At 36.2% G+C, this 22,691-nt stretch overlaps 1 protein-coding gene across 1 annotated transcript in view; it reads right to left on the bottom strand.

The window, feature by feature from the left end:
• The window catches only part of CSTF3 (cleavage stimulation factor subunit 3), a 70,323-nt gene extending 47,929 nt beyond the window's left edge, over nt 1–22,394 (bottom strand). The window contains exons 1-3 of the mRNA XM_046014508.1: nt 22,215–22,394; nt 7,128–7,229; nt 6,910–7,005 (exon numbers count right to left, since the gene is read on the bottom strand). Of these exons, the coding sequence (XP_045870464.1) occupies nt 6,910–7,005; nt 7,128–7,229; nt 22,215–22,241 (225 nt within the window). The 5' untranslated portion in view covers nt 22,242–22,394. The remainder of the gene's footprint in view (nt 1–6,909; nt 7,006–7,127; nt 7,230–22,214) is intronic.
• Between the last annotated feature and the right edge of the window lie 297 nt (nt 22,395–22,691).

Here is a 22,691-nt window from a genome sequence, read left to right as displayed (position 1 = left end):
TGAGTGAGTAGTATATATAAAGAGTCAAGTACTAATTAAATGCATGGATATTGGCTAATAATCTGAAAATAGTAAGATGTGGTGGTGTTCTTGTTTAAAGACTCTCAAGGGTTAAGGGTTACTTATCAAAAACAAACAAACAAACAAACAAAAACAAAAAAAACCCCTGCAGTGACGTAAAGCCATACTCTCCAGCTAAAGTGGTCTTCCCTGAACACATGGGATTCAAGAGTTTGTTACTTCAATGATTATACTGTTTTAAACAAGTTTAGAGGTAGAAAATTGGGTTTCAAACCCACAAATAAAGTCAGCAACTACAAAACTGTCGAAGTTCATTAATAAACAACCACAACCCTGCCTGCAGATCTAAAAAAAGTCACCATACTGTTGGGAATACTACCAAGTACACAACAGACACTTCTAAGATTACTTCTAGATTGATTATATATTGAGTGATCTATCACAGTGTAGTCAAAAAAGCAAGCCAGGAGACTAATGAATCATGTTATAGTTCAAATATAGGTAGTATTCTGTAAGGTATGAAACACACTCACAGCAGTAAGATGCAATTATTGCCTTTTTAGGCCTCAATTTCCCAAACTAGATGCCAGAACACCTGAGTTTCCACCTGCCCATCCCGCGGAGACTGAGTCAGCATTAATGGTATGCTAACTGCCAAACGTGCAGGGTTTAAGTTTCCCAGGTGACCCTATAGCACTGTAGTTTCTAAACTTTTCTTCTAAGGAACAATATCTTGATATATTTCACTCACATATGAGTTGGCTAAACTAATTCATCTTATCTTCCAGCTATGAATTAAGGATTTAAACTTAAAGTCCTCTTGGGGTTTAAATATCCAATACTTGCATATTCAGTTTGTTGAATAAAAAAAAATTTTTCAAGAAAATCATAATCGCAAAAGGGTCAATACTCTTTTTTTCTTAAAATTCAACATGAAAAAGTTACAGAAAATGTTCCCATTACCAGATTCTTTCCCTTGGTATGATGTGAGGTGATGGGTATTAATATTGTGGGTATCATTTTACAATATATGTATGTACTGAATCTTTATCTTGCGTATCTTAAACTTACGCAGTATTATATGCCAATTATATCTCCACACTACTGGGAGAAAGACTATTCCCCATATAGACATATGTAAAGACTAACAATAATATTATCTGTATATGCTAAAACTAAAATTTTATATTAAGGGGCGCCTGGGTGGCTCAGTGGATTAAGCCGCTGCCTTCGGCTCAGGTCATGATCTCAGGGTCCTGGGATCGAGCCCCGCATCGGGCTCTCTGCTCTGCAGGGAGGCTGCTTCCTCCTCTCTCTCTGCCTGCCTCTCTGCCTACTTGTGATCTCTCTCTCTGTCAAATAAATAAATAAAATCTTTAAAAATAATAATAATAAAATTTTATATTAAAAAAAGGTCATAATTGAACACATTCTACCACATAAAAGTATTAGAAAGCTTAAAAAAAGGTTTGGGACTATTCTATTGGCGTTAATACATTTCAAAACTACATTTCAATCCTGTCTTTGACATTAGATTTTTGTTTTGATTTACATCACTGAGTATTACCAAATTGAAAATTTTTCCTTGTGGGGTGAGGGGGTCACATGGGTCTCCTAGCATACAAGTTGGTAAAACTTACCCCAGGTTACGCTTCCCTGAGCCTTAGAAAAGTCGTCTAGTTTCTCAACAAGTTGTATTCAAAGATAATATTCACAATTTTGTTGAAACTGCTGTGGATTCTGAATATGTGGGGGAAAAAATTTATACAGACTTCAATTTATGCCATTACATTAACCAACTGTTTTATGTTCCAAAGTTGCTAAGAGCACAACTGTTTAGTAATAAAAATTAAAGTTTAAAAAGTTAATTATTTACAAGCAAATACATGCATTCTTGTCCACATTTCAAAATACAGCTTTTTAATAGACATCACCAGTATATTTTAGAATCTTCAGTTCTTGGAAGTGCCTTGAACCAGACTCACTCAAAAAGGAAGAGCTGTTTGCAAGTTTAAAGCACAAACTAAACAAATACAATGAACCCATTAGAAAATATTTAAGCCTTTGACTTCAAGAGGTCTTTTTGCTTTTTTTTTTAAGAGAAAGTCAATTAATTGCCACCTGGTTTCCTTACGCTCAAGTTAGAACCAAAAATGCAGAGCACCCTCAAAAGGCTTTTCTGTTAGGATTAGTTGTATTTCCAATTATGGAGCTTTTACTCTATATTAGAAAGGGCTTATGTGTGTTTATTCGTGGATGCCATGCTGCAGCATAATTTTAATTAATACTTCTTGGAATAGGGGAAGTGGGTCATATACCAAAATAGTCCCCTAAGATCTTGTATGATGCCTCACACTTGAAAAAAAATAACACTATTAGGTATTATATATTAAGTACTGTTATTCCACAAATGCCCAAGAAATTTAGGCTAGAGCATTATCCACAGGGAAACTACAACTGCATGACCAAAGAGCCCTTTTTGTTCCATAAATTTTAGAATATGTATGCTTTTTATTAAAATCTGGTTAGAGATGCCTTTTCCACATTTTCAGAATATACCATCAATCTTATTACACAAAATAAAGTAGGATATAAAGAAGTTGGGTTAAAACTTTTGAGTCTTTTCCAGAGGAAAAAAGATGAGCATTGCGTTTTCAATGTTTATCGGTGACTGCAAAGATTATAATTTTGCTTTATGAAGTGGAGAAATAGAACTATACAAGCAATTAGGTTGATTAGAACAAGGTTTTGCTTGAAAATAAATCACTACATTTCACATAAGATACTAAACTATAAGATAAAGAATAGAAAATGAGATTTTTAAGAAAAGAAATATTATCTAAATTAACTATCTTTCTGCAAAGTAGATTTATTATACATTGCCTGGTTAAAGAGAAAAGGCCTCATGAGAAAAAAAAACATACAGATCAAGTTAGTATCAGTGAGAAACCTAAACATCTATGCTACAATAATGGAAGGGAATATGGACGAGGTAGTTCAATAAAACCCGAAATAAAAGTTTGCGACTTTTAATAGTAAACACAAATATCTTCTTTGTTTTTAAAATAGTATGTAATTATTCAAAGCACTTTCGGATATATGACTACTCAGTTCTGTGTTTGCAAATCATTCCTGTTTTTTTTACACCCCTACACTATATTTATACATGCATTTGAGAAACTAAAGGTTAAAGATCACGTTGTGGTTTAGAGTACAATCTGAATAATCACACAGACATGGACCAACATTTATTACAAACAGGAAAAGAGCAGATCTAAAGAAAAGAGTACAGGTTTTTTAAAAGAGATTAAAAGATGAAGTAAAGAAATTATAATCTACATGATAATGCAATAATTTTATCTGCATTTAAAAAATCACATTGCTCAGTATATACAAAACATTATAACAGTAGTTTGAACTGCTACTTAGAGGAATTAAAACAGTATTGACAGTGGAGAAGTTTATTTCAATTTAGGTCACTCATGTTCCATGCTGAGTTCACTTCCATTTTCCAAGAGGAAAGGTATTTTTAAGAGTCATTTTTTCCCAAGTAGAAAGGTTATTTTGAAAAACTGAAATGTATACTTTACAACCCATTTTATAAGGATTCAGGTTTTTAAAATCTTTTAAATAAAAAGCAATCAATTCTCTACATACTTTTATTAAAGAATTACAGCTTTCACAGATAGCAAAATACATTGTTGCTATTACCAGCAGCATTACCTTCTTCATTTCTCCTTCAGCTACCAATAAAAATCATCATCCTTTTGTAGGTAAATTTCTTATGAATGTGGCCCAATTCAAAACAAATTACTTCTACCAGTAAAATATTGTATCTTATGTGTTGTCACACTGATTACCTAGCTACATGAAAAGCTACAGAAACCACGAGGAGAAAAAAGAACTTCAAAAAGAATATGGCAAAACCATAAATGTTCTCAATTTTGTGACATTTAGTAACCCTTCTGACTACTCCAAAAAGCACTGAGGCTCTGACTGGGTATTCCACTTACATCTGATGTTTCTATACAATTAACATATGAAACACGAAAGTAATCTGGCCTAATTCCGAATTTATGTAATTATAATAAGTACATAGATGTTGGTCCTAAATGTCCTTTCATTATAAACAGAATTTTATCTCCAACAATTTCTATGCTTTAGCAAAAAAACTAAAAGTAGGTAATGAGCTATCCTTTTAATCTTACACAAGTAGCAAGGTACAGCAGATGCCACTGAAGAGAAAAGCTGATACACTGGCAAATACGAAAAATAATCAGATTAGTGTCATTAGCTTCTTCACTAAAAATTATTTATATTATACTCTCATTTGCAACTGATGCTGAGGTTTCAAATTTAAAAGCAAAAAACCCAAAAACCACTTTTTGCTACTTTGTTCTGAAGATTTACAAATTTCTTTGCAGAAGCAAAATTATCTCTTGTTACCAGTGATGTATGTATTTTCATTTGAAAAGAACTAAATGTATTAGGACTCATATGCAGTGGTTTGGCTGACCATAAATAAATGAAACATATTTTTCCCACCACGAAGTACCGAGTTACAACGAATGTATTAAAAAAAAACTTTATTTTCTTGAGAGTGCATACAAAGATGTTATGTAAACGCTGTTAGTATTACCTTTAATGTGAAAACATTTCTTATTACTTCAGATTTTAATGTTTTATAAATAGGTCATGTGTCTCCAGAAACATTAAAGGCCACAATGGGTGTTATGACCGAAGAAAACTTTAGCCTCTTACAGGCTAAACAAAGTACAAAATGTGAAAATAAAAAAATAAAGAGCAAATCAGGAAAGAGAAAAACACAGCTCAGGATATGCATTTCTGAATCAGCAATTTAACATTTTAATTCCTAAACCAAAAATGTCAATTTTACAAAACACACATTAATATATATTCTTTACCATTTTTCTCAAAAGATGTTTTATACATACATTCATATTTGTGTGTGTATGTGCGTGAAATAACTGCAAATATTACCAATTAAATAAATTGGGCAACTGCTAGCAGCTCTGAAACAGTAAATGGAATGAGCTTGTTATGTAGACAATTTTCAGCCCCCTGAAATAACATCTGGTCTTAGGATTCTTTTTTAGAATGCAGTTGGTATTTTAGCTAGGAAATGGGAGAAACATACTGTGTTCATACAGAATGAAGTACCTAACTGCCTATTTCAGTTCAACTTATGCTATAATAAAATGCATGAATAAATACCTGAACATTTGAGAAATTTCTAAAACTAAATGAAGTACTGTTTCATTATACAAAAACTATTATGTATCAATTATGTTCATTTCTGATGAGTTTGCATATAAGCTAATGTGTTTGTGAAATCAAACTGGAATGCAGACCAAGTACAGGTGATCCAGGTTTCTTGCTTCAATGAGTATTACAAAGCAGCACTGGGTTCAGCATACTTCAGACAGGCCTACTCACTCACCTGGTGAATTCCACGCCAGTCTACTCTGATGATTAAATATATTAAGGAAAGAAATGGTCCCAAAGGGTAAGTGATGAAACCTTAAGGATATGGTCTTGGGCCAAAACCACAACCAAACTCCATGTAAGGTACAATCTCTCACACATACAAACACACACACCACATACACAACCACACACAAAAAATTTAACACACACACACATACACACACACACACACGCACACAATGTTCCTGCTATTGTCCAGTAATTCCCTCCCACTCCCAAAGTAATACACTACAAACTACAGCACAAATACAGTAAGTACACTGTAGCCTCAGTTTAAACTGGGTGTTGGTTGGGTCCATTATGAGAAACACATCACAGGCAGCACTGTGTTGTGAAGTCTGTTTAGTACTACTGGTGACTAACACGCTCTGAATAGGTCCAAAACAGACCCATATATTACCAAATTTTAGTCATTATGGAAAATGTTATGAGGCTGCAGTGTATTTGATAATGTTGAGAATTTAGATTACAAAATTAACATTCAAAATAAGAATACTTCATAGTATAAGTTATAAAGAGAAATGGATAGAATTTTCACTGTAATGTTGATACTACTTCCATCTTACCCTTTCCATCCTAATAAATTATAATCTGAAAGATGATTACTTGGTGCCACTGGTATCTATACATTAACACTTTATTATCATCTTGACTGCTAATTCCAGTTGTCAAAAATGAACATTTCCCTTCTAATCATAATCAAGAATGAGGACCTTACTCTTTAAAATAAACGTGCCTGATGTAAAATTTTAAGACAGTTAGAAAGCAAGAAAAAAAAAGTATCACTGGGTAAATTATGATTACACATATTTGAATCACATTAGCTTATTCCCGAATAATGTAAACTTTATCCTATTAAAAAACCTTATCTTTAAATTACCGAAATGCTTACATTTATTGACAAACCATGCATTTTCACAAAATTAAAAACTGAGATAATTTTTCACCTAACATGTTTCATTTCACCACTCAATATACCCTATGAAACTAAGTTAATATTTCTGTATTTTCTCATAATACCATTCATATTAGTTTGTAAGTAGGAATAAAAAGAAATGAGTTCTAAATAAATGACACAGGAGGCAATAAATTGACACATGACAAGTAAATAAAAGGCTAAAGCACTCCAATACCATTGAAACTGTTTTAATGTTGTTGCAACTCCAAAATGCAACAATCATCAGCTTGTAAAGACCCAAATTTCAAAAATTCATTTTAATTACTCCTTCAAACCTATTTTACAAAATAAAGGCAAGAGACATTTAAATCCTCCTTGTCCTAGTTGTGCTATCTATGTTCCTAACTTGTTTTCTATCACTCTAGTGTATGCTGCAATTCCCATCAGATGCTATATAAGAAAAAATAAAATAAAATATTAACCTCTGCTTCAATGTATAGTTTCCAGAATCTGCCAGAACTGGGGAACTGGGCAACAAGGCGTTCATAAGTCTTCCGTGCTTTGTCTATAGGTTGATTCTAAAATTGAAAACCAATAAACAGCATTTACAATGTTAAGATTATGAAAATATTATTTACTGCAGAACCAAGTAGTGTGATTGGACCCATAGAGAAGGAAATGTAATCCTATATCACTAAACCTGTGCCTCTCGAATGAGAATGCTCCAAGCGTCAAGGTCATATGGATTCTCTTCTAATTTCTTTTCTGCTTTCTTCACCTTCTCTGGGACATACTCAGCTGCCTGGAGGAAAGAAAAATAAGGAACTGATGTTACTGTCTTAAAACTTTCATGCCTAATTTAATCCAAGCACAGTTATCAGTCCCCATACAAAGCATAAAAATGTCCTTTCACAAAAGAGGCCTGCATTTTCTACAATCTATATATACTATGCTATAAGTCACCTGCATAAAATCAAAATTCAGTGATCATATACTTTTAAAGCCATTATTAAATTTAAGCAAACCTATCTTTTACATTAAACATAAAGCAGCCATTCTCAAACACTGTGGTCTCAGGACCCCCTTTATACTCTTAAAAATTACTGAGTATGCCGAAGAGCTTTTGTCTATGTGATTACTTCAATATTTACTACATCAGAAATTAAAACTGACAAAAAAGTTAAATATTTATCCATGTACAATAAAAAATTATTTACATGTTAACATACTTTTATGCAAAATAAAAAATTCAGTGAGAATATCCTATTTTATATATTTGCAAATCTGTTTAGTGTCTGATTTTTTTAAAGGTAGGTAGCTGGATTTTTCTGTCTGCTTCTGCATTCAATCTGCTGTGATATCACATCATGTAAAAATTTCACTGTACTCTCATAAGAGACTAACAGTGAAAGGGCAAAAGTAATTATCTAAAATTTATTATGAAACTATGAACTCACAGATCCTCTGAAAGTCTTAGGAACCTCCCAGGTCCCTGGACCAATTTTGAGAAACACTGCTATAGAGCATTCATCCTGAGCCACAAAAGAAAAAGCATGAAATGACATGGAAATTGTATTTTGATGTAAAGGTTTTCAAAACATGATTCACAAATTGTAATATACAGCATCACTAAAACTATATTAAAAAGAAATCTGCAGTATTATAAGATCATACTAAAATGTTTAGTGGTCACGTGTGGGTGACAGTTTCATTTTTATTATAAAAATATAATCTTAAAAAAGAGTAATGCCTAAAATAGCCAGCACCTGAGGCAAAAACGTGAGTACTACTCTAATTGTTCAGAATACCACCTGGGTGGCTCAGTCATTAAGCATCTGTCTTCAGCTTAGGTCATGATCCCAGGGTCCTGAGATTGAGCTCCCCCATGGGGCTCCCTGCTCAGCAGGAAGCCTGCTTCTCCCTCTCCCACTCCCTTGCTCGTGTTCACTCTCTGGCTGTCTCTCTGTGAAATAAATAAATAAAATCTTAAAAAAAAAATACCACTATGTGCCAGAAAAAAAAGTGATATTCAACTAAGTCAGATAAATGTTAATTTTTAAAGTTGTGTTTTCTCTTTTTACAGGACTTCTTGAAATCTGTATGGCAATACAGAATAATATTTAAGAGGAGATAGAGAGGGAAGCACTGCCCCTAACAGCTTTATTTTTTTCAGTGGCAATGAACAATTCATAGAAACATAATGTCAAGGGGGACCTGGGTGGCTCAGTCATTAACATGTCTGCCTTTCTCTCAGGTCATGATCCTGGGGGGCGGGTCCTGGGATGAAGCCCCACGCCTCAGGCTCCCTGCCCAGCGGGAAGCCTGCTTCTTCCTGTCCCACTCCCCCTGCTGTGTTCCCTCTCTCACTGTCTCTGTCAAATAAATAAATAAATAAATCTTAAAAAAAAAAGAAAAAAGAAAAATAATGTCAAAACTCCAGATGGGAAAAAATTTTAGTCGTGGGTTTAGGGAAAAAAATATACCCGGGAGAAGTACACTCTTCTTTGGAATAAATTAGTGTCTACCACTGATAAGTATACATTTTGTTTAGAAAGAAAAACACGTTTTAGAAGACCAATGTAGGGGCGCCTGGGTGGCCCAGTAGGTTAAAGCCTCTGCCTTCGGCTCAGGTCATGATCCCAGAGTTCTGGGATCACAGCGGGCTCTCTGCTCAGCAGGGAGTCGGCTTCCTCCTCTCCCTCTGCCTGCCTCTCCACCTACTTGTGATCTCTGTCTGTCAAACAAATAAATAAATCTTAAAAAAAAAAAAGACCAATGTAATTTTGTATGAAACTATTTTACTAATATATAAGAGCTCTGTAAGTAGGCTAGCTCAAGAAACTAAAACTGGAAAAGTTTAATAAAGGAGGACTATTGGTCCCAACCACACATTAAAACACACAATGACATGGTAAAATGGTGTGCTAATGGTTCATGAATCACTGGTTCGTGACAGTTGAAAAAAAGAATGATATATATGGAAAATGAACAAATAAAGGTGATATTTCAAATCAGAATAGCGGCTTATTCAATGTACGGGGTTAGAATAACTGTATAACCATCTATTAGAATAACTACAGTCAACTTTACCAAAATAAAGTTGAATTTCTATTTAACCCTTTCTACCGAAGTAAATTTCACATGGGTCAGAGATTTAAACACTAACAACAAAAAAGAACTAGAGGAAAACATAGTGAAGTAGATCTAAGGCTTTTCAGAAGACCTTGAAGAGAGTACACTTAATTCTGTTTAAATTGTGCATGAAAAACTATCAAAGTCAAAAGACAAACCTAAAAAATAGCCAACATATTTGGCAGAGTACTAAATTTATTCATGTACAGTCAATAAAAGATCAGCAACTCACAAAATGGGCAATGTACTGGAACATTTCACAGAAAAAGAAATAGAAATGTAAGCCATAAGACAGAGATCCAAAGTGTTTTATAATCAACACTACACTGGCAAGACATTCTCACACTGTTGGCGGGGGCAAATAGTAATGTGATCAAAATTTAACATGAACATTGACCCTGAATTCCACTTTTGGCAGCTTCCACTGTACGCATGCACAAAGATGTATACTGACGAACTACTACTCGGCTGTTTGCTGTTGCATAAAACTAAAAATAATTAAAATAATCACATATAAAAGGACTAAACAGAGGGATTTGTAGTCACAAAAAGAACAGAGCAGGGAAGGTCTATAGATAGCAACATCGAACTATCGCCATAATACTGGGTGTAAAAATAAAAACAAAACTGGGAGATGAGCTGGGAAGAGACAGAGACAGACTCATGGAAACACTCCCTTTACAATGTATATACTCTTCTACTATTTTAATTTTTACTATTCACCCAAGAAATATTTGCTCAATGTCCAGTACGTGCCACACATTCCTGAGGGGACACTTTGGGATACAACAAAATAAAGTCTTCTCCTTTCAAAGAGTTTACTTACTTCTTAAAAAAACAAACAAGAAAATATTTTAAAATAAAACCAGGATCTTAGTTTATAAGATACCAAGTATGAAATGTTCATGATAAAAAAAAAAAAGAAGTGTGATACAGGAACTTTAAATCAGGAACTAAAAAAGAGCTAAGCTATACTTGAATTGCTTTGCTAACAACCAGTGTTTCAAAGCAGTCTGATGGGAGGTCTTATACGCTCAAGATCCACCTACTGAAAATTAACCTACCAAATTAGGTAACGTATACCACAATCTGTAAAAGAGAGAAAACTCAAAAGACAGTGTCTAATGTTCAACTAGCAAAATCACAGCAAGAAGTATAAATGTCTCCTTGCTAAATAAGCCACTCCTTTAGTGACTGTCAACCCCTGCAGCACATTAGAATCGCCTGGGGCTAAGGGGATTTTAAAGATGCTCAAGCCCCACTATGTAATCAATTAAATGAAAATCTCTGGGAACAAGATGAACCATCACTACTTTTACTTTTTTATCACTATATATATTTTTTTAACTTCCTAGATGGTTCTAATGTGCAGAATCAGGTGAAAACCACAGCTCTCCAAGGGCTTCCTAATCCTTCTTGTTTGCCTCAGAACGTTCCAACAGTCTACTGAAGCCTATGGGCTCTTTCTCAGAAAAATCTTCTTTTTCTTTAAGTAGGCTCTACACCCAATGTTGGGCTTGAACTCACAATCCCAAGATCAAGAGTCACATGCTCTTGATGGGGCCAGCCAGGTACCCCTCTCAGAATACTGTTCTTAAATACACAAAATGAACTGTGAGAGACTTCAAAGGAAACCAATTATATTCAAATGTAATTACTGAAATATTTTTAAACAAAATTTTACACAGTAATAGATACTTAACATATTAAATAACAGGATCTAGTAATGAATCTAGTGATGAGGACAATAATATTTGGAATATTTATGTCTAGTTAGTTATTGCTAACACTGCCAGTGTGGTTTCTTGCCTACCTTCACAATAGATTGAAAGTTTCAATTTCAGTTAAAGATTAGTAAAAATATTTTCCTCCATCCAACTTCACAGAATCCCTAAAATTCTAACCAGACACCTGGGGGATGGGATTACAATGGACCTATGAACCCTGGCAAAGGATGCTGGAGAGCAGATGTTAAAAAAATGCATTAATCACTCATTAAATAATAACCCCATTTCATAATAAGAAATATAATCAAATTACATAATTCTACCCAAAATCCAGTTAGAATCTGAAAGAACCATAGCTCACCCCATTTTAAAATCTGTTATACTCCTAAATTATTCTCCTCTACCAAGGATGTAGTTAAATGTTCGTAAAACAAACTACATAGATAATTCTCAATCAAGTGCATTAATTAACAAGGAAGCAAACCAAAACGCCCCAGAATATACTCTGGTAGTTATGGCCACATTTAATTTCTACAACAAAAAGTCATTTATCATCACGAACCAGTTGGGTAGCCAACAGTGTTAACACTTTTGCTCTCTTGCCTGGGCATATTTCTATAGGGCAAAGGAAATCTGAGCAGTTTTCCAGTATTCCACAAGGGGACTGGACCTCCAAAAAGAATGGAATAGTAGGGGTGCCTGGATGGCTAGTGGGTTGAGCCTGTCTTCCACTCGGGTCATGATGGGCTCGAAGCCGGCACTGGGCTCTCTGCTAGGTGGGGAGCCTGCTTCCCCGTCTCTCTCTGCCTGCCTCTCTGCCTACTCATGATTCTCCCCCTCCCCCCCGCCCCGTCAAATAAATAAATAAATAAATAAATAAATAAATCCTTAAAAAAAAAAAAAAAAAGGGAATGGACTTATATTACTATTTCCTAAATCCACTGCTGGATCAGAGGAATAGGTCAGTTTAAGAAAATTTAGGACAAGTTTCCAGTACTCATTTGAAATGGAATGAGGTCGGAACTCTGCTTAGTATAGCCAAAGAACAGCTGTCCCATGGTTACACATCCCCAAAAAACGTATTTCAAAAAGAAAGTCTATAAAAATCCAGCTTTTGTCTTTGGAATAAACTATCATCCCATTATCATTCTTTAGGGAATGTTAATGGGGAGTAGGTTGGAACTCCAAATGACTAGAACAAAAGCTGCACTAGTTCTCAAGGCATGCATTACCAATGGTATCAGCTGGACTCTGGGAATGTCTTTGATTTGCATAATTTTAAAACCCAGAAAGATAACACAACTGTATGGCGTATACAAAGATACATACCAATATACACTATTTCAAATGGGTACAAAACCCAGAAAAATTTTGAATAGATGATGTACTTTTTTTTGGTACAGGGACACAATGACATGACATAACATGACAATGTTACTTAGTACCTATCCCGAGCATCTGTTGTATGAATTGATTTTCTAGTAGTAGGGTACTGCTAACATGACAACTAATTTTTTTCTCTGTGAATAGTAACAAGTGTAAAACTGGCTAAAAGTATGAAGGAAGGATAAATCCATTACACAGACTTTTTTTAATTTTCTTTTTAATAATGGGTTTTTTAAAGGCATAATCATATACAAGCCACTTATTTAAAGTATACAATTCACAGTAAATTTTTTAATTTTTTAATTTTTAATTTTTTAATTTTTAAAAGATTTTATTTATTTATTTGACAGACAGATCACAAGGAGGCAGAGAGGCAGGCAGAGAGAGAGAAGGAAGCAGGCTCCCTACTGAGCAGAGAGCCCGATGCGGGGCTTGATCTCAGGACCCTGGGATCATGACCTGAGCCGAAGGCAGAGGCTTTAACCCCCTGAGACACCCAGGCGCCCCAACAGTAAATTTTTTTTTTAAAACATCTTATCGTCCGACAAGAACCATCCTAACCGCCATTACCTTTCCCAAGGCCCTAGCCCTAGCCCTAGGCAACCACCAAACTACTTTCAGTCTCCACAGATGTGCAGGTATTCCATGTAAATGGTATTGTACAATATGTTATTGTTTCTAGCTTTTATTTTGCGTGTTTCCAAGGTTCATGTTTCATCATGTATCAGTATTTTCCTAATGCCAAGTAAAATTCCACCATATGGATAATCCCACAAATCCTACATTTTATTTATCTACTGATGGCTGTTTGGATTGTTTCCCAGTTTTTCAGTGGAGATCATTTTGTGTTTTTTACACATACACACACACACCCCTCCCTACAGGTGAAACTGATAGGGCATATAGTAATTCTATTTTTTAAAAGATTTTATTTATTTGACAGAGATCACAAGTAGGCAGAGGCAGACAGAGACAGAGAGAGGGGGAAGCAGGCTCCCTGCTGAGCAGAGAGCCTGATAAGGGGCTCAATCCCAGGACTCGGGATCATGACCTGAGCTGAAGGCAGAGGTCTTAACCCACTGAGCCACCCAGGTACCCCGATAATTCTATTTTTAACACCGAGAGACCGCCAGACTGTTTTCCAGAGTGACTGAACGATTCTACATTCCGGGCAACAGTGTTAAGAGGGTTCCAATTTCTTCAGATCTTTACCAACACTTGTCTTTTGTTAATTCTGATCATCCTACTGGGTATAAAGTGGTTTTGATTTACATTTCTCTTGATCGTTAATGAAGGTCAGCATTTTTTTGATGTTCTTATAAACCATTTGTCTTTGGAGAAATGTCTTTTCAGATTCTTTGCCCATTTTTAGTTGGGTTATCTTTTCATTGCTGAATTGCAAGTCTTTTGTATTACAGATACAAGTCCCTTGTTACCAGATTTATAAAAAGTTTCTCTCAGTGGGGCCTGGGTGGCTCGATGGGTTAAGCCTCTGCCTTTGGCTCAGGTCATGGTCTCAAGGTCCTGGGATCAAGACCCACTTCCGGCTCTCTACTCAGCAGGGAGCCCGCTCCCCCTACCCTCTACCTGCGATCTCTGTTGTCAAATAAGTTAAAAAAAAAAAAAAAAAGTTCCTCCCATTAGATGGGTTTTTTCACTTTCTATGATTAATCTTTTGTTTGTTATGTGAAGCCAGCTAGAGACACAGAATTTGACAAGGGCCTCACATACACTACACACCACTTCAATGTTTCTCAAACCTTTTGTAAAAAAATCACTCTACATTCTTAAAAACTGAAGAACTGAACAAAACCTTAAAATGTGGCTGTATCTATTAATACTATCATATGAGATAGTAAAATTGAGAAAAAAGTTTTAGTTCATTTAAAAATAACTTTATTGAAGAATATTTTCCAAAACAGAGGCGCCTGGGTGGCTCAGTGGGTTAAAGCCTCTGCCTTCGGCTCAGGTCATGATCCCAGGGTCCTGGGATCGAGCCCACATCGGGCTCTCTGCTCTGCGGGGAGCCTGCTTCCTCCTCTCTCTCTGCCTGCCTCTCTGCCTAGTTGTGATTTCTCTGTCAAATAAATAAAAGAAAAAAGAAAAAAGAAAAAAAAAGAATATTTTCTAAAACAAAAAAAATAATTAGTGAACACAACGGCAGTTTTATGTTTTTGTGACACTTAAATGTCTGGCTGAATAGAAGACATTATCTCCTTCGGCTTTCAATCTACTGCAGTATATTTTTTCGGATGAAGTATGACTACGTAACTAGAGTTATGAAGTATATGACTATGTATGTAGATGGGAAAGGAAAAGCACTTTTAATAGTCTTTTCATATAATTGTGGATAGCTCATGTAGCCTCCGAAAAACTTAAGTTAAACTTTACTGAAACTGGGGGCGCCTGGGTGGCTCAGTGGGTTAAGCCTCTGCCTTCAGCCCAGGTCCGAACAGGGTCCTGGGATCGAGCCCCGCATCGGGCTCTCTGCTCCGCAGGGAGCCTGCTTCCCCCTATCTCTCTTCCTGCCTCTCTGTCTACTTATGATCTCTCTCTCTCAAATAAATTTAAAAAAAAAAAAAAAATTAAAAAAAAAAAAAAAAACTTTACTGAAACTGCATACCAGTTTCTATATGGCAGCTTAACTAATATTAGGGGGTGAGTTAACTCAGGTGTGAGGGGGGAAATGACAAAAATGATTAATGATTGAAAGAATAAAATAATCTAATTTATTTTTCCCATCCCCACCAGGGAAATGCAACTTTCACAGAAAAAAAAAAGGTAGTTCTCCTCCAAATATAGCTATTTTGGGGGTAAATGAGGAGGGTGTGATGCTAGAGGTCATACCTAAATTAAAGATCAGTGAAAATTTAATCCAAGGGATAAACAAAAGTACAGGGGGAGAAGATGGTAAATTCAAAGATTTAAACCTATATAAATAGTTCTTGACCAGGGCGAAGAGAACTAGAGGATGTCTCTAACATGGTTTTGTAATGAATATTTCCCACTATTAAGGGTAATGACTGACTAAATATACTACAGGGAGGAAAATCACAAAATACTATCAAAAGCCTAACCATCCTCAAATAATCTACAGTTTTTCCTCCACTTATTTTATCAAGAATGTATTCAGAAACAACTTTTAAGTTTCAGATATCTTCAACCCCTACGTGGTTTGACGTTTTACATAAAAATCACCCGTGGTACTTGTTTCAAATGAAGATTCTCAAGTCTCACTTAAAGAATCTGTCATAGTAAGTCTGAAATTAAGATGTACGCACCTATAGTTGTATAATAGCACCTAAGTGATTATGATACAATGGGCCACAGACTCCATTTGGACAAACACTAACTAATCTGTTCTCTACATACATTTTCCAAAAGTTGTTTCTTTCTTTATTTTTTTTTTAAAAGATTTTATTTATTTATTTGACAGAGAGAGATCACAAGTAGGCAGAGAGGCAGGCAGAGAGAGAGGAGGAAGCAGGCTCCCTGCCGGGCAGAGAGCCCAATGTGGGGCTCGATCCCTCAACCCTGGGATCATGACCTGAGCCGAAGGCAGAGGCTTTAATCCACTCTGCCACCCAGGTGCCCCCAAAAGTTGTTTCTTTAAAAATAAAGTAGCATCAGACCTAAGTCAATCCATGTTTTCCCTAAAACATTAATAAAGCTGCATAAATTATACTATCTATGTGAAGTCTTTAGTCTCCCTTGGTAGTTAACCTTTATTCAAAATTAAAAATAGACAAGAGTGGCACTTTGCAAGATTATCTGCAAGTAGTAACTGAGCAGTTTATGTGACAGGTGACATTAGGACTGAATGCCAGTTTAGTCCGATGTGTGTTCCTTTACCAGTGCAATAGAACTCTACTAGATTTTTTTTTTTTTTGGTAAATGAATCTGATTGTATTCTGCATATCATCCCTTCAGCCCTTCCAGAGACTAAAAATCTACTAAACATGTAAACAATTCAAAACTCAAGAATAAACAGGCTAAAGATTATTGGCCAAAATAATGATAACTATCATATTTGCTTATTAAATCTGCTTATTAATTCCCTAGGAAACAAACAGCTGCAACTACAAATAAAAATCTGAATCTTTTAGAATTAAAAAAATGTGGCTTTAGACCAAAAGTAGCCAAGATATTAACTCACTAGATAAACTAAATAAAACATTAGCAAATCATCAGTTAGGACATAGTTTTGTCCTCCTGGTTTTATTCAGTATATACTGATTATAAACTATCCATTAATCTAAAAATCTGCTAACTCAAATCCATTTTTACATCAATTCTCACTCCATTACCAACTGCCCAGCAAAACAAAACAAAAAAGGACTCAAATTCACAGGCAGGACTTATCTACAGAGAAAAGATTTAGAGACAATGGCAGAAAAGTTTACAACTATGAACTGTTTTCGGCAATTATCCACTTAATAGGTACAAACAGCTCAACACAGATTTTGCAATTCTGGAAAGTCTATCTGGGACGTAAGGTGTATTCCTGAAACTCCTACATTCTTAATGCTGAAGGAATGCAATCTCTTAACACAGCACCCTTCTACTGTACTTCTAAGGAAAATCAATACTTATATAAACACAGATCAGTCTCTTTAGGAACAACTATTGCCAACTAGAGTATTCTACATGGTCGAAATATTAACAAAAAAGATGAACTCAATTTTGGCTGCCCCAAACTGTTATACCGAGTATCACAACAGGAGAAGGATAAGTAGGAAAGGCTATTACAGAAAGATTGTTAAGAACTGATTAAAACTAATTGGGCCCAAATAACAACACATCGTTTAATATATATACCTGGCCCTCTCCCTTACCACCCCCACCCAATCCACTTTGGCCTTTTTTTTTTTTTTTTAGATTTTATTTATTCAGGGGCCCCTGGGTGGCTCAGTGGGTTAAAGCCTTTGGCTCAGGTCATGATCCCAGAGTCCTGGGATCAAGCCCCACATCGGGTTCTCCGCTCCGCAGGGAGCCTGCTTCCTCCTCCTCTCTCTGCCTGCCTCTCTGCCTACTTGTGATCTGTCTGTAAAGTAAATAAAGAAAATCTTAAAAAAAAAAAAAAGATTTTATTTATTCATTTGAGAGAGAGAGAGAGAGAGAGAGAGAGGCAGCACAAGCAGGGGTAAAGGCAGAGGGAGAAGCAGACTCCTCAGCAAGCTGGGAGCCTAACATGGTACTTGATTCCAGGACCCGGAGATGGTGAACTGAGCTGAAGGCAGACACTTAACCACCTGAGCCACCCAGGCACCCCTCCACTTTGGGTTTAAAACTGTTTCTGATAGGCGCTTGGGTGGCTCAGTTAATCGACTGCCATCGGCTCAAGTCATGATCCCTGAGTCCTGGGATCGTGTCCCATATCCCGCTCCTAGCTCCACAGGGAGTCTGCTTCTCCCTCTGACTTTCTCCCCTCTCATGCTCTCTTTATAAGCACTCTCTTTCTCAAATAAATAAGTAAAATAATTTTTAAAAAATTGTTTTGATAATACCATTATCTTTTAACTGCTAGTAAGTAGTAATGGTTACCCAACAAAACCTTAAACCAGGTTTTGTGTTTCAACACTGTATGCGTTCATCCTTCATCTTTAAGTATATAGCAGGGAACATTTTTCATTATTTTCCACATTGTCCCAAACTTATCTTTCACCAAAAGACAACAATGGTTTATGGCTCCAAGTTCCCCTCATTAAGAACTACTGATAATTATGCTTCTTCAGGTTATGCAAATTTTCCAAAGTGAGGATCACTGTTTACAATATAGGCCTTCCTAATCCTAGGTTGGTTATAAGTTGTTTTAAAAATGAAGTCTTATTTCTAAAAGATGAGTGCAGAAACAATTTTAGGGATTTAAAGGTTCATTTGAATTGGCCTGGCTGAACACATTACTCTCCCTCTTCTTATCTAACAAAACTTAAAACCCCACTCTTATGCCCAAATTATTTTTTTCTTATTTATGCACCTGTCCTCCTGAAATTAAATTCTATGGGAATTTCTAATGTATCTCATGCGGCCTAAATACAAAATGCATCCATTAATTTACTGAACACCTTTAAGTATCAAAACAGAATTTCCTAGATTCCTAGATGCAAGGATGAATAAATAAGGCAGTCCTTTCAACTCACGTACAAACCCAGTGGAGGAACTCCAGACAACAACTAAATGCTGTAGGGGTACTGCACAAGGTAAAACGGAGCAAAAAAAAGAACATGATCGAAAGTTGAACCAAGGGGCACCTGGGTGGTTCAGTGGGGTAAAGCCTCTGCCTTCCGCTCAGGCCATGGTCTCAGGGTCCTGGGATAGAGCCCCACATCAGGCTCTCTGCTCAGCGGGGAGCCTGCTTCCCTTCCTCTCTCTCTGCCTGCCTCTCTGCCTACTTGTGATCTCTGTCAAAAAAAAAAAGTTGAACCAATCACGAATGTATGTGTGTATGTGTCTATGTATATACAGAGAAATATATCCACAGAGACACACACACAAGACAAAAATATAGCCATAATTCCACACATGAACCAGATGTGTTTTCATTAGGGAGTAGAGAGGAACCTACAGGCACATAGTTTTGTATCACTGAACTGGCAAAAACAGTAATAAAAAAATACTGATGAAAAACGCCAAGGTAAATTAAATAGCTCTCTATGCAAAAATAGAACTTCCTCCCAAGTTTAAAAAAAAAAAATACAATAAATCTTAGCAAGCCATCCTGCTTGTTTACAATCATTTCCCCATTTCAGAAGGCATAAATTTATAGATTCAGTACCAAGAAAGTAATGACCATCCGTATTTTTGAATAACAAAGATACCAGCAGGTTTGTTCAACCAAATTTTTTTTTGAGCTTCAATGTTATAAAGCTAAAAGAAATCTACAACTATCTTGCCATATTCTTTGTCCATAACATCCTCTGACATCTTTCCAAAGCAAACGCCCCATTCAGAGTGGCTTTGAATTTTTTTTTTTTTTTAATGATTCTTCAGTTGTATTTAGTCTCTTTTTGTCTACCATTTCAGCTCATTTTAGGAGCTCTTTCCTCTAAACAGTCACCAATTAATTAAAAGGGTATTGAGGAACACATCATCAACCTACAGAATACTAACTGCAAAGGGAAAAATAATCCTCTCTCTCCAAAATAAATAAAATCTTTTAAAAAAGAGAGAAAGGAAAAAAAATTCTTTACAGAAAAATACGAGCCAGTCAGAAAGACCGAGTAGAATTTTTAGAACACCACCATTACCACCTCCAATGTAATAACTGATTTATTCAAGAATTATTAACTGACAAATAACTAGTTAAAAGGTTACTGAGGAACACAAAACCCACAGATTACTAACTACAAAGGAGAAAATAATCCTTCACAATGATGAAACCCAGAGTCATCACCCTACCCAAATAATCAAACCTAACCATCACTAATAGTGGAACAACCTAACCACTTGGCATGAAGTGCCTTTTGGTGTAACATTATACCACTCTACCCAAAAATATTTAAGCCAAATATTATCAGAGCTCTCAGTTTAGACCTAAGCAACCACAAAGTTTTCAGGAAATAACAAAAGATAAAGGGACAAGTTCAATGATACCACACACACAAAAATCAAATCAACCCAGAAAATGAGAAGTTTTTACTAGAAAATTGTCCTGGATTCTTCAGACAAACAATATCCCTGGGAGAAAAGGGGGGTGGGGGGACTGTTCAAGAGATACAACAAAATGATGCATGTAAACCCAGATTAGATTCTAATAAAATAAAGTAAAAGAAAATATAGAAAAAAGAAAGAAAATCCAATGAATCCTATTTCTGGGATAATTGGGGAAATGTGAACAGAAACTGGGATTCAGAAATGATACATTACTATTAATTTTCTTAGGTGAGAAAACCGTATAATTATACAACTGTATCAATGTACTTATATAAAAGAATGATGAAATTTAAGGGGCTGAAATATGTGTCAACTTACTTTCAAATAAGTATGTATGCAGAGATAAAACAAGTAGGGAAAAACGGTTAACAACTGCTGATTCTAGGTGAAGAACTGCATTGCTAGCATTCACTGCACTTCCAACTTTTCTCTATGTACTAAACTTTGCACGGTAAAACTTTTAGGTTAATTTCTCTTCCTGTAAATTTTCACCACCATCTCTCCCATTTAAAACACCACAGTTCTGAAATATTCAAGGTCATGACATTTCAGTGTCTTTATAATAATTTTAAATTTAAAAATTAACAAGTTCTGGAAACCTTCAATAAAATCTTAGGACATCACTACTCCTCATCTTTCAAGTGACAAAATAAGAGCCCATCTCAGAAAAACGGTAGGTATACATAAACAGATTTGATAAAATAATTTTGAGACTTGAGACTTTGCATTTTGGGGCACTGTGACATCATGTAAAAAATGTAAACGGGATTTCAGTACTGAAATCAGTCAACGAGCAAACACAAAATTTAATTTAGCAAGCCTTCCCGACATAATGACATTTACAGTCACCCAGACCATTCAAGAGGAACTCCAACTTTGCCTCATCTCTGTCAACCTCCAAAACAGCCTCTACCTTCTAAGCTGGGAATTTAAAAAACAAAAACCTAAGTGTAGTTCGTTACCACGGCAACGGGAAATTTCAGGAAATTGAGACTCTGCAGGTCTAGCTAGCCTCCATTTTAAAAACCATTTACCTAAACATACCAGGACTTAAATCGAAAAAACAAATGGAATGACATCTCTCATAAGGTATCAGTTTCCTCTTTCAAACTAAAAGGTACTATTTACCCAAATTCTGAACAAAGAGCAAAAGAAACAAATCACTTTACTAAATACCTGATTTTTACAGTATTTATAAGACGCTTACATCCAGTACTAAAGCAGACGCTTTTATTTACAGGGGCCGAAACCAATTTCTCATTTCCGATTTATCAAATTCTGCAATATTTGTGTCGCTTTAAAAACGAAAATGAAATGCATACAGATGAAAGAAAAAGAAGGAAGCAGAAGAAAGCCACACAATTCCTGAATCTCGGCAAAACCATGCTCTTCTACACTGCTTTCTTCTTCATTCGCACTGGCAAGAGACTATTTCTCCAGGTAAGTTTCATCTCCGATTATTTCTCAAAGTGGTAACCTATTTCTTGGTATATCGGAGAGATGGCAGAGGAAACACTGTCAAGTTTTTCGAAAACAGCGACTACACGTTAAAGTAATCAATTCCTAACCACCCTAGTATCAAAACAAAATGGTATCAAAGGAAGGTATCTCAGAGTAGTCCCATGAACCTAACTAAACAGGACGAAGCAACTTCCCGGCTATTGTCTACATTAAATATTTGTTCGTATTAACGCCTAAGGCAGAGAACCAAAAAATAACTTCAGATCTCAGTCAGCCCCTGCTCCCCATTCCCACATTGTCCTATACCCGGTTCTCCGGGTCCATTAGACCCCGATTCCTTCCTCAGGCGAACATGGCTGGAGTACTCGGACGAACACAGACTTGAAGAGAAGAGGTCGCCACGAGGCCCCACCACTCTCTTTCCTCACCTGCTCCGGGGCGCCGTCTCCTGACATGGTCTCAGTTGACTAGAAAGGGTGAACTGGCCCGCGATGTGAAGCTAGAAAAGAGAAATTAAACTAAAAACCACCCCAAGCCAGTAAAGTTACCCCCTGCCCAGCGGAGCCAGACCGCCAACACGAAACGCCACCGCCCACTCAGATATGAATTAAAATGGCTGCGCCCCAGCCGGATGAGAAGAGAGGTGTGGCTTCTGCATTAACTTCCGGGGCAGTGGGCGGAGCTAAGATCGCAACTCGCCAGTTACTCGGCCGCGCAGATGCAGAGAGAACCCAGAAGCGGGCCCAAAGCCTGCGCTGACGTCACGACCCGGGGAAGGGGAGCTGTTGCTGAGCTGGCTCTAACCGGCTGGGAGGCGGGAAACTGTTTAGCCTGGAGGCTCGCGCGCCTTTTGAAGTTTAATTATCAAGCTGTGGAACCTGGTTTTTCGCTGTTGAAGCCTGACT

The sequence above is a fragment of the Meles meles genome, chromosome 8 (assembly GCF_922984935.1).
Source record: "Meles meles chromosome 8, mMelMel3.1 paternal haplotype, whole genome shotgun sequence".
Classification (NCBI taxonomy): Eukaryota; Metazoa; Chordata; class Mammalia; order Carnivora; family Mustelidae; genus Meles; species Meles meles.
Note: the sequence above shows the minus strand (reverse complement) of the source record. Positions and strands in the feature narration are given on the sequence as shown.